Source organism: Leucopleurus acutus, assembly GCF_964270905.1.
Source record: "Leucopleurus acutus genome assembly, chromosome: 16".
NCBI lineage: Eukaryota > Metazoa > Chordata > Mammalia > Artiodactyla > Delphinidae > Leucopleurus > Leucopleurus acutus.
Genome location: NC_139158.1, coordinates 19,460,110 through 19,472,511, shown reverse-complemented (window position 1 = coordinate 19,472,511; position 12,402 = coordinate 19,460,110). Strand labels below are relative to the sequence as shown.

Here is a 12,402-nt window from a genome sequence, read left to right as displayed (position 1 = left end):
TTTATCCATTCATCTGTTGATGAACATTTAGGTTGGTTCCATGTCCTGGCTATTGTAAACAGAACAACCACTATGGAGAACACTATGGAGGGTCTTTAAAAAACTAAAAATAGAACTATCATATGACCCAGCAATCCCACTACCGGGCATATACCCTGAGAAAACCATAATTCAAAAAGAGACATTTACCACAAAGTTCATTGCAGCACTATTTACAGGAGTTCAGTTTTTAAAGCCATGTCGTAATGTTCGACATTTTGGCCGTTCACAATTTTTCACCACCACCAACGCAGGACTTAATATCACGATGGTGACGTTATCTGTAGCTATCTAGGATTATTATTTGAACAGAAGTTCATGCAAGTGGAATTGCTGAGTCAAATGGTCTGCAAAATTCGAAGGATAAAAATCGCTTCTAAACCTGTCATCCTCAGGTATGCATTATTATCTGAGGAGGAAACAGAGAAGCAGAAAGGTTAAATAATTGGCCCAAGGTCAAAAATAATTAGAAGTGGCGGATTTCAAAAGCAGCGAGGAATCATCATGCTGCGGCTGGGGTAGAATTTGCAGTTTATGCGATTTTTTTTTTTTTCCTGCTGTGTTTTGGTGGGGGAGGGGCCGGGCAGCAGGGAAGGAAACTTGTGTCGCAGCAAAGAAGGAGGAGACGGACTCAAGTCAGAATCCGAGGCGGCCGTGCCAAAAAAGGCTGGGCTCGGAGTTCGGCGGGGCCCCCTGCCGCTGTGCGAGGCGCCTCGGAGGCTGTGATCCCCCCCCCCGCCCCCAGGGAGGTCCAGCCGGGGACCGCGCCACGCCGGGGTGGTTGCCAAGGGCCTACCCAGCCTGCGGCTCTAGTTGCTAGGACCTCCATCTTGAGGCCGGTGGCCGCGGCACCCCCGGAAGGGGTTGCCGAGTGGGGCATTCACTTCCGGTTTGGGGCCTGCAGCGGCGGCGGCGGCGGCGGTGGCGGCGGCGGTGGCGGCCTCGGGTCGGTGTAGAAAATGGCGCTGGTGCAGCGGCTCGGGCTTCTCCCCGCGGCGCTACGGAGAGCTTGAGGCTCGCGAGCCTCACTCGCCGCGCCCCACTTGCTCGTGCACTTTACACACATGAGGTGAGTGGGGCGGGGGCCTCCCTCAGGGCGGGAGGAGCCTCGGGCGCTGCCGCAGGGCCCCCGATTGCGGGCTGCAGCGGCGGCGCCGGGCGTCCCCGAGATCTCGGGCCTCGGCGCGAGGGAAACCGGCTGCGCTGCTGCGGAGGCCGGACGGGAGGCCCGGAGGGGCGGCGCTGCACGGCTGGGGCCAGGCCGGGGGCTGCGGCTCGCTCGCGCCGCCTGACCGCAGTCGGGGTTGCAGCCCCGCAGCTTTGTGAGCCCCCCCGGGCTCCCCTCCCCCTCCCCATCCGGCCCCGGCGCGAGCCTCTGCCGCAGCAGCTCCGTTTTCATGCGCATCTCTCTCTCTCCCCCTTTTTCTTTTCTGTTCCAGAGAATTGGAAGCTAAAGCTACCAAAGACGCAGAAAGAAATCTTAGCAGGTAAGATGGGCGAGCTTACCGCCTCTCGACCTATTAATCTTGTATTTCCACTCTGGCTCGCCCTTGCTGGGTTTAGAAGTTACCCGGTGTCATTTTCTTTCGCACGCAGGGAGCAGACACGGAGAAGAGGCCGGAGGGAATACTGCATGGAGGGATTGCGGGGAGATGCGTAATTACGCGTGTGTTCCTTTCTTTGGGGGTGGGGGGAACACAGCGAAAAGCAATTCTTGTAAACTTAGTTAAAGCATTCTCACCCTTTTAGAATTTAATTAGGGGACTTGTGCATTAATTACTATTGTAAATGGTTGCAGGCATTGTGTGACTCATGATTGAGGCGGCCCTTATGGCGGGCTGTCAAACTGTTTTGGCTTCCCCGTTATTACTTTGAAACTCAAATTGTTGCCTTTATAAAAAGATACTATGTGTTCGCATTTTTTTTTCCAACACATTGTAGTCAGGCGGATTCTGTTGCACTGGAAAGAAACAGTGTTGCCCTTGAACTTTACCAAGCATAAACTGCGTTTTGTTTTCTTTTGAAAATACATTTATATCTACGTTCTGTATGTGCTCTTTTTATCAGCTGGTAAAATAATTAAAAATCTGTTCCAGTAAGTGGCTCTCATTCCTCTTGGACCTGAGTGCTTTTGCACTGGTAATTTAAATCTTCACCACAAAGGGGTTTTTTGGTTTTTTTAAACGATGCCTTTATGGAAATGTTGAGCTTTATTGAGCTGTAATTGCTTAAGCATCAGGGCATTGCACCATATTTAACTCTTTTTCACATTCATTTTCTGTCTTACAGTCTTTTCCTTTCTTATTCGCCGTTTTCTTTTGCATCGTATTGGGACACTCAGAAACTTCTAGATTAACCTAATCAGTGAGCAGCTTTCTTTCACTTGAACAGAATAAAATAAAATTTCTCTATCTCAGGTCTTAATGTAGTTTGTGCTTGGTGATTATAAGTTTTATGTTTGTGTTGAGGTTCTTAATTAACATTCACAGTTCAAATCATCTGAATATTTTTCAGCATATGGAATCATTTCAAACTGCTAGTCTTTTGAGTTTTATAGATATTAATTTGTTAAAGTGATCATTAAAGAATCTGTTAAGTCGGTGAAGGATGGACGTCATCGTCTTACCAAATAAGAGATTTTCTGTTATTCAAAATAATTACAGGATCATTTAAAGGAAATTCAAACCCGATGTCACTGACTAACTGTTGGATATTTAAATAAGTTTTGTCAAAAGCTATTAAAGAAATGTTAAGATATGAAACCGTTAAATAAAAGAGGTTGAATTTTTAAGGTGTAATGTCAGAAAGGAGCTTGGAGGTATCAGTCTGTTTCTCTTTCTTTTTTTGCTTTGTCAGGTAACTATATCAGTGTAATTCCTATGGAGGTTTTCTGGGACTATAAACTAAAAATTGTCTCTACCACAGGTATAATTTTTATATGCTATTACAGTTGGATAGAACTTGGAGTCTCTGTATCATCTATGTATGAGAGTCTGAATCCCAGCTTTGGCACTTACAGTATGACCTTGACTCTTGGCAAATCACTTAGCCTCTCTGTTCCTAATCTATAAAACAAGAGGTTTGGGCCAGCTAGTTGCTAAGGTCTGTTAGGTCCCTAGGGTTTTATAAAAAGGAGTCAAGTGTTGTCCCTGGCCACAGAGAGCATGTGCAGTCTAGGAGGAGGACTGTCATGGGTACATAAATAACTAATACAAGGTAGATGATGTAAGAGTCAAAAGAAGATACCATTCCATTCATATACTTAAGGCTCTTCAGTTGGTCAGAAGGAATGAAAAGGAAAAACAACAGGGCACTGTGTACTAAGGACCTTGTGAGAGGGGAACATTTCCTAAAGGTTAAAAGTTTCCTGAGGCGGGAGAGAGATGATTAGGTGGGTAAATGCTTCCTTTCAACTCCATCCTTAGCTCTGTGCTTCCTTTTTCACAAATAAGGAGAGTATGTCTTTACCCATTTGTGCTCTCCCCAGGAAGGCATTATCCTATATTCATTCAGTAACCATTTCTTGAGCATCTTATATGTTCCAAATGGAAGACTAGGCACTAGGGAGGGGAAGAATGGAAGTAGCTGAATTTATTGAGTGTTTTTTCTGTCTGCCTGGCACACTTTTCTGAAGGTCTTATATTGACTCATCTGATCCTGGAACACTGTGAGGTAGGTACTTTTACTGTTCCTGTTTTATAGGTGAAGACTTTGATGCACAAAGAGGTTAAGTAGCTTTCAGGAGGCCACACCACTGGTATGCTTTGGACTGTATTGTGTTGCTTCACAAGAGGCATGGTTCTTCACCTTGAAAAATTTGAAAAAATCTTTGGGGAGGCACAACCCACACATACAAGCAACACTTCTAGATCAGAATTTCTCAACCTGGGCACTGTTGACATTTTGACCAGATTATTGATTAGTGTGAATTCTGCCCTGTGCATTGTGGGATGTTCAGCAGCATCTACCAGAAATACTCAGATGTGACAATCAAAAATGTCTTCAGATACTGCCAGAGGTCCCCTGGAGGGCAAAGTCACCCACACTGTTGTAGATCTTCATGTTTCACGAAGATAACCAAACATTTGGATTTTTAACGTTAAATCTTTAAATGTTAAATATCTTTTAATACCATGGAACTCCAAATTCCCATTGTATAGACCCCCTGTTTGGAAACTCTAGTCTCTGAATGAATGACAAAGTTACATTGCCATTCTCCCTTCCCTCTGCTAAACTGCAAACCCTCAAGACAGCCTGCCAGGTAGCCCGTGCCAGTTAAACAAAATTGGCACAATAGATAAGTTTAGTTGCCCACACAAGGTAAACTATCTAATTTACTGTTGGCCATTAAAATTGTCACTTTTTGTCGGTATCCTGGGCATTCAAAAGAGAACTGTAATGTCTAGATGTGTGAGATTGCCATTGGAAATAAATTTTAAAGAATGGAATCAGTTTTGAAAGGCAGAGAAAAAGGCACTGTAGGAACAACAGCAGAAATGAAGGCACAAAATCCAGAAAGTATAGGGAATTCTGAAATAGCAGTAAGTAGTTCAGTTGGATTGGCATATAAGGGTGGGGGCAGGTGTCGAGTTTCTTGAATATCAGGTTGAGGACTTTTTGCATAAATCTTACATTGTGGGAAGCTACTACGTGCTTTTAGGTAGGATGGTGATAGGATAGGAAAATGATAACTAGTGATCTGGGCAAGAGGTGTGATGAAGACATGAATTAAAATGGTAGTAGAAAGAGGGGAGAGTGTGAGATACTGAAGATGTGGAGTATGGGGTTTGGCAGCTACTTAGTCTGTGATCAGTTGTGAGAGGAGTGAATACACGGGGTCTCTGTCCAAGCTGAATGGGAGATTGACCCAGCCTCTGAACAGAATAGATGTGAGAACAGAAATAGGAGTTTGGAGAGACAAGATGGTAAGTTACAGTTTATAGTTGTAAAAAATCTCTTGTAACTCAACTTATCTAACTTAAAAAATATATATATACCAAAGTGATAGAATCATTGAATATTTAGGTCTGGACCATGATCCCAGCCAATATTCTGATCCCTTCATTTTACAGATGAGAGAGCTATGGTCAAGGTTATAGTCTCTAACAAGTGACAGAGCTGGGATTCAAACAGGCCTTTTGACTCTCACTATAGGGTTCTTACAGGCTAGGCAGCATTTTATTTTATATTACACAATAGAAAAGAGATAACTTTGATTTCTCCTTTCTTTCTGAAAATGTGAGAACAATTCCCTCAATATATTTTGTGACCATTTTACTAATTTACTGTAATATAGGGTGTGTTGTCTAAAGTAGAACTACATGCTTCATGTTATGCTGATTTTTTTTTTCTCCCTAAACCAACCATTAAATGTCATCAAGAGAAGTCGTTAAAGATGCTGTGTACCATATAATGTAGCATCTAAACTGGAACGTTTTTATCTGAGACACCTTTACTTGGGACATGCTAAATAAGAAAAGACTAGGGACAGCAGGAGTAAACCAGAGCATTAGGTCTTCCTAGATAAGGTGGACCCTGCTCTTGGAATTCACCAAACTTTATCTGGAAAAAAAACAACAAAACATCTTCTGATTTTGTTAAGCTTTTCTGTTGCTTTCCTGTGATGTAGTGTAGGCCAGCACTTTCCTATTAGTAGGTTTCTTTCTGGCTTTATTTGGCAGCTATGTGGTATATCAATTGGTAGAATAAATGAATCACAAACTGTAAGCTTAATTTTAAAATGTGTAACAACCCTCTGGAAGTTTTAAATATAAACATCATTAAAAAAATCTGAGTACCATTCTGTAACTCTTGTGAGTTTTGGCATCTGAAGTAAGTGTGCAAGTATAAAATACAGTCCTTTACAGTTCTGTTTTATGACAACCTCAGAAGTATTGCCCATAATTGGAAAGACTAAAATAGATATGGCTGTATATATTCTTGTTAGACTGACTTATGACGTCTCTCACTCAAAATCGAGAAAATGTCCTCTCATTTAAAAAATTTAAAAAATCATTCTGATCTTCAGCAAAGTAGCAAGAATAGTGCACCGAACACCTGTATCTCCACCTAGGTTTACCAGTTACTAATATTTTACCAAATTTGTTTTATCATGCCCTCTCACCCCTAAATAAGACAATATGTATCTCCCAAGAACAAGGGCATTCTACATAACAGCAATCAGATTATCACAGTCGGGGAAGTTTAACTTTGTTACAGTACTATTTGGTCCATATTCAAAATTTTCCAGTTGTCCTAATAATGTCTTTTATTTATTTATTTATTTTTGGCCTTTTTTGGGGGGGGTCAGGTAGCTATTTAATTTTTTAAAATTTATTTTAGTTTTGGCTGCGTTGGGTCTTGGTTGTTGCGCGCAGGCTTTCTTTAGTTGCGGCGAGCCGGGGCTACTCTTCGTTGCGGTGCGCGGGCTTCTCATCACGGTGGCTTCTCTTGTTGCAGAGCACGGGCTGTAGGCGCGCAGGCTTCAGTAGTTGTGGCACACGGGCTCAGTAGTTGTGGCGCACGGGCTTAGTTGCTCTGCAGCATGTGGGATCTTCCCGGACCAGGGCTCGAACCCGTGTCCCCTGCATTGGCAGGCGGATTCTTAACCACTGCGCCACCAGGAAAACCCTAATAGTATCTTTTAAAATGTAGTTTGTTCTTTTCTCTCAGTTCTTAATCCAGGGTTGCATTTAGTCATCTGTAATTTCCTTCCATCAGGAGCAGTTCCTTATGCACTTCTTCCCCTTTCATGACATGGACATTTTGGAATAGACCAGACTAGTTGTTTTTGCAGGCTTCAGTTTGGATTTGTCTGGTTTCTGTATGATTAGATTCAGGTTAAACCTTGTCGGCAGGAATATCACATAGGTGATGTGTTTGTTCTTAGTGCATCACATCAGGCCCTCTTCCTGTCCCCTTTGAAGGAAGTTAGCTAAAAGTTTACCCAGTACTTTTACCTTTACACTAGCTCAGTGCTTCTTTCATTTTAGGATATGACAATTAGTTGAAACTGAGGTATAATTTTAAATAGTTGAAGTTACAATAATTACAAGTCTTTTTTAAATTGGCCAACTATAACGATTGCAGCTTTTCTGAAGGTAGCTCTTCCATTGTTAGACATAAAAGTTGCGTGTTTTTGGCTTTCACCAGTAGTAAACCGAACCCTGGTAAGAAAATGAAACATAGGACTGGGCTTGTGATAGGCATTCTTCAAAAGAATACCCCAATGAAGTTAGAGTGGCATTGTGCCACCAGAACAGGGTTTCTCATCCTGGATTCCACAGAGGGACCACAGGTGGTATGAGGTAGTTTGAAAAACTGAATGTGTGCTTTAAAAAAAAAAAAGAAAAAGATGATCCTCAGCATTTATCAGATTTCAAAGGCTCATGGCTCTGCAAATATTAAGAAACATTGTGTTATGGGGGGGAGGTTAGAGGAGCTGAATAATGTCAGTAAAAGGGAGATTTTAAGATTTAAAAGAGAGAAAGTAACATTCAACTAAGGCATAGTTTCTCTCAAAAAAAAAAAACAAACCCAAAAGACCAACATGAAAATACAGTTGTCCCTCAGTATCTGAGGGGGATTGGTTCCAGAACCCCCACCCCAGCCCATAGGAAAATCCAAGGATGCTCGAATCCCTTATATAAAGTGGTATAGTATTTGCATATAACCTGTACACATTTGTCTGTGTACTTTAAATCATCTTTAGTTTACTTATAATACCTGATACAATGTAAATACTATGTAAATAGTTGTAAATACAATGTAAATGTTATGTGAACAGTTACCCATGTATGGCAAATTCAGGTTATGCTTTTTGGAACTTTCTGGAATTTTTTTTGATCCTTGGTTGATTGAATCTGTGGATTTGGAACCTGGCATAGAGGGCCAACTGTATAGTTTAAATGTCATGTTAAGGTGGTCTTACTTTTAAAATGAATTGCATACTCTGTGTGAGCTGGTTATGAAGCAGAAATCCTAGCATTTCTACTCTTGTAACTAGGGAAAAGCATTTTGAATTTTAGGCAGTAGTATGTTGTGTGACCATGACTCAGCTGACTTCCCGTTTCAGATGGAATGTTCAAAACAGATTGAAACTTGGTTAAGGAATTTTATACTTTGAACCTTACAAGATATTTTCTGCAAACAGCAATTGATTGGATTTTGTATAATAACAAACAAGATTAAACCAAGTCACTTGTTTTGCTATTCTTACTAGTGGTTTTGAGTCAGCCAGCATTTATTGAACAGCTTGCTGCAGTGATATTGAATATTTTTATAGTTTTGACATCTGTGTTTTGTTGACTTGGGTCCCTTCTTTCTCTTATTCTTTTGGAGGATCCCCCTAAAACACAAGGAAATAGTGCTGTGTGGTGTGAAATATGCACTAATTTAAAATGTATTTTTAAGCATTACTTTGGTAATTGACCATACAAAGGCTGTCAGAGAAATATGTTTTACTTAATATTCTTCTTGTGAATCCCTAGGTGATGTGAGGCATATAAGTGAGAATCTTACCATGTAAAAATAGAAAGGGACATAAAATGTGCATTCTCTACACTGCTGCAGGTTAATCATGCTCAAGCCACAGTTCTGAGCCTGTCACTCACTATTTCTTAGAAACCTCTGCCGTCTCCCTAGTGACTCTGGAATTGAAGCCCAAACTCTTGTCTGTGCTAAGCTTATCTGTTTAGCTTTATCCCTTCTACCTTTTGCCCTGTCCTCAGTTCCTCCTTCTCTGAATGTCTCCTTCAAATTCTACCTCAATTTTTTTTTCTAACAGCTTTATTGAGATTAAATTCACATACCATAAAGTTCAGTCTTTTTTTTTTTTTTTTTTTTTTTTGCGGTACGTGGGCCTCTCACTGTTGTGGCCTCTCCCGTTGCGGAGCATGGGCTCCGGACGCGCAGGCTCAGCGGCCATGGCTCACGGGCCCAGCCGCTCCGCAGCATGTGGGATCCTCCCGGACCCGGGCACGAACCCGTGTCCCCTGCATCGGCAGGCGGACTCTCAACCACTGCGCCACCAGGGAAGCCCTAGAGTTCACTCTTTTAAAGTACATGATTCAGTGGTTTAGTATATTTACAGAATTGTGCAATCATCACAACTACCTAATTACAGAACATTTTTTTATCCCCCCCCCCCCCAAAAAAAAACCCCATACCCGTTAGCAATCACTCCCCATTCACTCCATCCCCTGGCAACCACTAATCTATATTCTGTATGGATTTGCCTATTCCGGACATTCCATATAAATAGAATCGTATAATATGTGGCCTTTTGTCTTGCTTGTTTCACTTAGCATGTTTTCACAGTTTATACATGTTGTAGCACGTACTTAATTCTTTTTTTTTTTTTTAATTCTTTTTATGGGCAAAAAATATTCCATTGTATAGCTGTACCACATTTTGTTTATCCATTCATCAGTTGATGGGCATTAAGGTTGCTTTCACTTTTGGGCTATTATGAATAGTGATACTGTGAACATTCATGTGCAAGTGTTTGTGTGGACGTACATTTTCAGTTCTCCTGGGTATGTACTTTGGGGTGGAATTGCTGGGCATATGGTAATTCTATGTTTAACTTTTTGAGAAACTGCCAAACTATTTCCAAAGCAGCTGTACCATTTTACACTTCCACCAGCGGTGTATGAGTATTCCATTTTCTCCACATCCTCACCCACACTTGTTATTGTTCTTTTTGATTATAGTCATTTTAGTGGATGTGGAGTGATATCTTATTGTGCTTTTGATTTGCATTTCCCTAATGACTGATAATACTGAGCATCCTGTCACGTGCTTACTGGCCATTTGTGTGTTTGATTTGGAGAAATGTCTATTCACATCCTCTGCCCATTTTACAGTTGGTTGTATTTTTATTGTTGAGTTGTAAGAGTTCTTTATATGTTCTAGATACAAGTCCTTTATTAGATACATGATTTACAAATATTTTCTCCTATTCTGTGGGTTGCCTTTTCACTTTCTTCATGTCCTTTGAAGCACAAAAATTTAAAATTTTGGTATGGCCAATTTGCTGTCTTTACCATTTTTGAGTGTACATTTCAGTGAAATTAAGCACATTCACAATGTTGTGCAACTGTCACTACCAGTGACTCTTTTCATCTTGCAAAACTGAGACTCTGTACCTATTAAACAATAACTCCCCATTCTCTCCTCCCCTCTGCCCTTGGGAAGCACCATTCTACTTTCTGTCTCTATGAATTTGACTGTTATAGGAACCTCTTGAGTGGTTCCTAGAACCACTCGTAATATTTGTCCTTTTGTGACTGGCTTATTTCACTTAGCATAATATTCTCAAGGTTCATACATGTTTTAGAACATTAGCCAATTGATTTTTGTATGTTGATCCTGTATCCTGCAGCTGTGCTGAACCCGTTTTGTGTGTGTGTGTGTGTGTGTGTGTGTGTGTGTGTGTGTGTGTATTCCTTAGGACTTCTATACATAGGACCATATTAATTGTGAATAAAGATAAGTTTTATAATTTCCTTTCCAATCTTGGTGCCTTTTGTTTCTTTTTCTTGCCTAATTTTCCTGACCAGAACCTATAGTAAAATGTTGAATAGGAATGGCAAGAGTGAACATCCTTGTCTTGTTTCTAATCTTAGAGGAAGAGCATTCAGTCTTAACCATTAAGTATAATGTGAACTGTGGGCTTTCTGTAGATGGCCTTTATCAAATTAAGGAAGTTTCCTTCTATTCCTAGTTTGAATGTTTTTATCTTGTCATGAAAGGGTGTTGGATTTTGTCAAATGCTTTTTCTGTGTCTGTTGAGGTCACGTTGGTTTATGCTTTGTTCTGTTAATGTTGTATTACATTGATTTTCATATGTTAAACCAACTTTGCATTCCTGGGATAAATCCCTCTTGGGCAAGGCATATAGTCCTTACTATATGTTGCTAGATTCGATTTATTAGTCTTCTGTTAAGGATTTTTGAGTCTGTGGTCACAGGGGTTATTGATCTGTAGTTTTCCTTTCTTGTGATATCTTTGTCTTTTGGTACCAGGTATGGTCTGGTTTGGAATCTAGAATCCGGGGTCTTGAGCTGTTTGGTTTGGCATCTACCTCATTCTGCATTGTGCATTAATAATTGTTTTTATATATCCAGTTCCACTTTTTCTTTTTATTTTTTTCCCACTTTATTAAGGTATGATTAACAAAATTAATTCCATTTTCTTTTCCCCCAGCAGTTAGTGCATTGCCCGTGTATGTGTGTGTGTTTTATTGAGATATAATTGACATCTAACTTTGTACAAGTTTAAGGTGTACAGCTTGCTGATTTGAGATATTTATATGCATGTTTACCCTTGAACAACATGGATTTGAACTGTGTGGATTTTTATATGTAGATTTTTTTTTTCCCCCACTAAATACATATTACAGTACTACATGATCTGTGGTTGGTTGAATCAGTAGATGTGGAACTGTGGGTTTGGAGGGTCAACTGTAAAGTTATATGCAGATTTTTGACTGCATGTGGTCAGTGCCTCTAACCCCTGCCTTGTTCAAGGGTCTACAGTATTACAATATGATTACCACTGAAGCATTAGCTAACACCGCTATCATGTCACATAATTATCATTTCTTTTTCGTGGTGAGAACATTTAAAATCCAGTCTCTGAGCAACTTTGAAGCATATAACATAGTATTGTTGACTGTAATCACCATTCTGTACATTAGATTTCCAGAACTTATTCTCCTTAGTTTCAGGAGTTGCAGGTTTGTACTATTTAACAACATCTCCTCAATTCTCCTATCCCCCAGCCCCTGCAAGTTCAGGTTTTTTAGAGTCCACATATAAGTGATAATCATATAGTATTTGTCCTTCTCTGTCTGACTTATTTTACTCAGCATAATGCCCTTAAGGTTCGTCCGTGTTGTTGCAAATGGCAGAATTTTCTTCTTTCTCGAGGCTGAATATTATTCCTTTGTATGTGTATACAACACCTTCTTCATTCATTGATGGACACTTAGGTTGTTTCTATATCTTGTGAATAATGCTGCAATAAACATGGGAGTGCAGATATCTTTTTGATATCCTGTTTTCATTTCTCTTGGATATATACCCAGAAGTGGGATTGCTGGGCCATTAGTAGTTGTATTTTTAGTTTTTTAAGGAACCTCCATACTGTTTTCCATAGTGGCTGCACCAATTTACATTTCCACCAGCAGTGCACAAAGGTTCCCTTTTCTCCATGTCCTCACCGACACTTGCTACACTTGTTACCTCTTGTCTTCTTGATGACAGCCATTCTAAGAGGTGAGTCAATTCCATTTTCTACTGTATGCTCTCCTTTCTTTGGTCGCAATCTTCTTTGTGTCCTAACATTAGTTTAGTGCCG

The 12,402-nt window shown here is 40.6% G+C and overlaps 1 protein-coding gene across 4 annotated transcripts in view; it reads left to right on the top strand.

Moving 5' to 3' along the window:
• The first annotated feature begins 854 nt into the window (after positions 1–854).
• Positions 855–12,402, top strand: part of TNRC6A (trinucleotide repeat containing adaptor 6A) — a 96,083-nt gene continuing 84,535 nt past the window's right edge. Inside the window, exons 1-2 of one of the 4 annotated variants that reach the window (XM_082857512.1) lie at positions 855–1,108; positions 1,479–1,526. In XM_082857512.1, coding sequence (XP_082713638.1) covers positions 1,104–1,108; positions 1,479–1,526 — 53 coding nt within the window. In that variant the 5' untranslated portion in view covers positions 855–1,103. The other 3 variants (XM_082857513.1, XM_082857510.1, XM_082857511.1) reach the window with 3 other exon arrangements.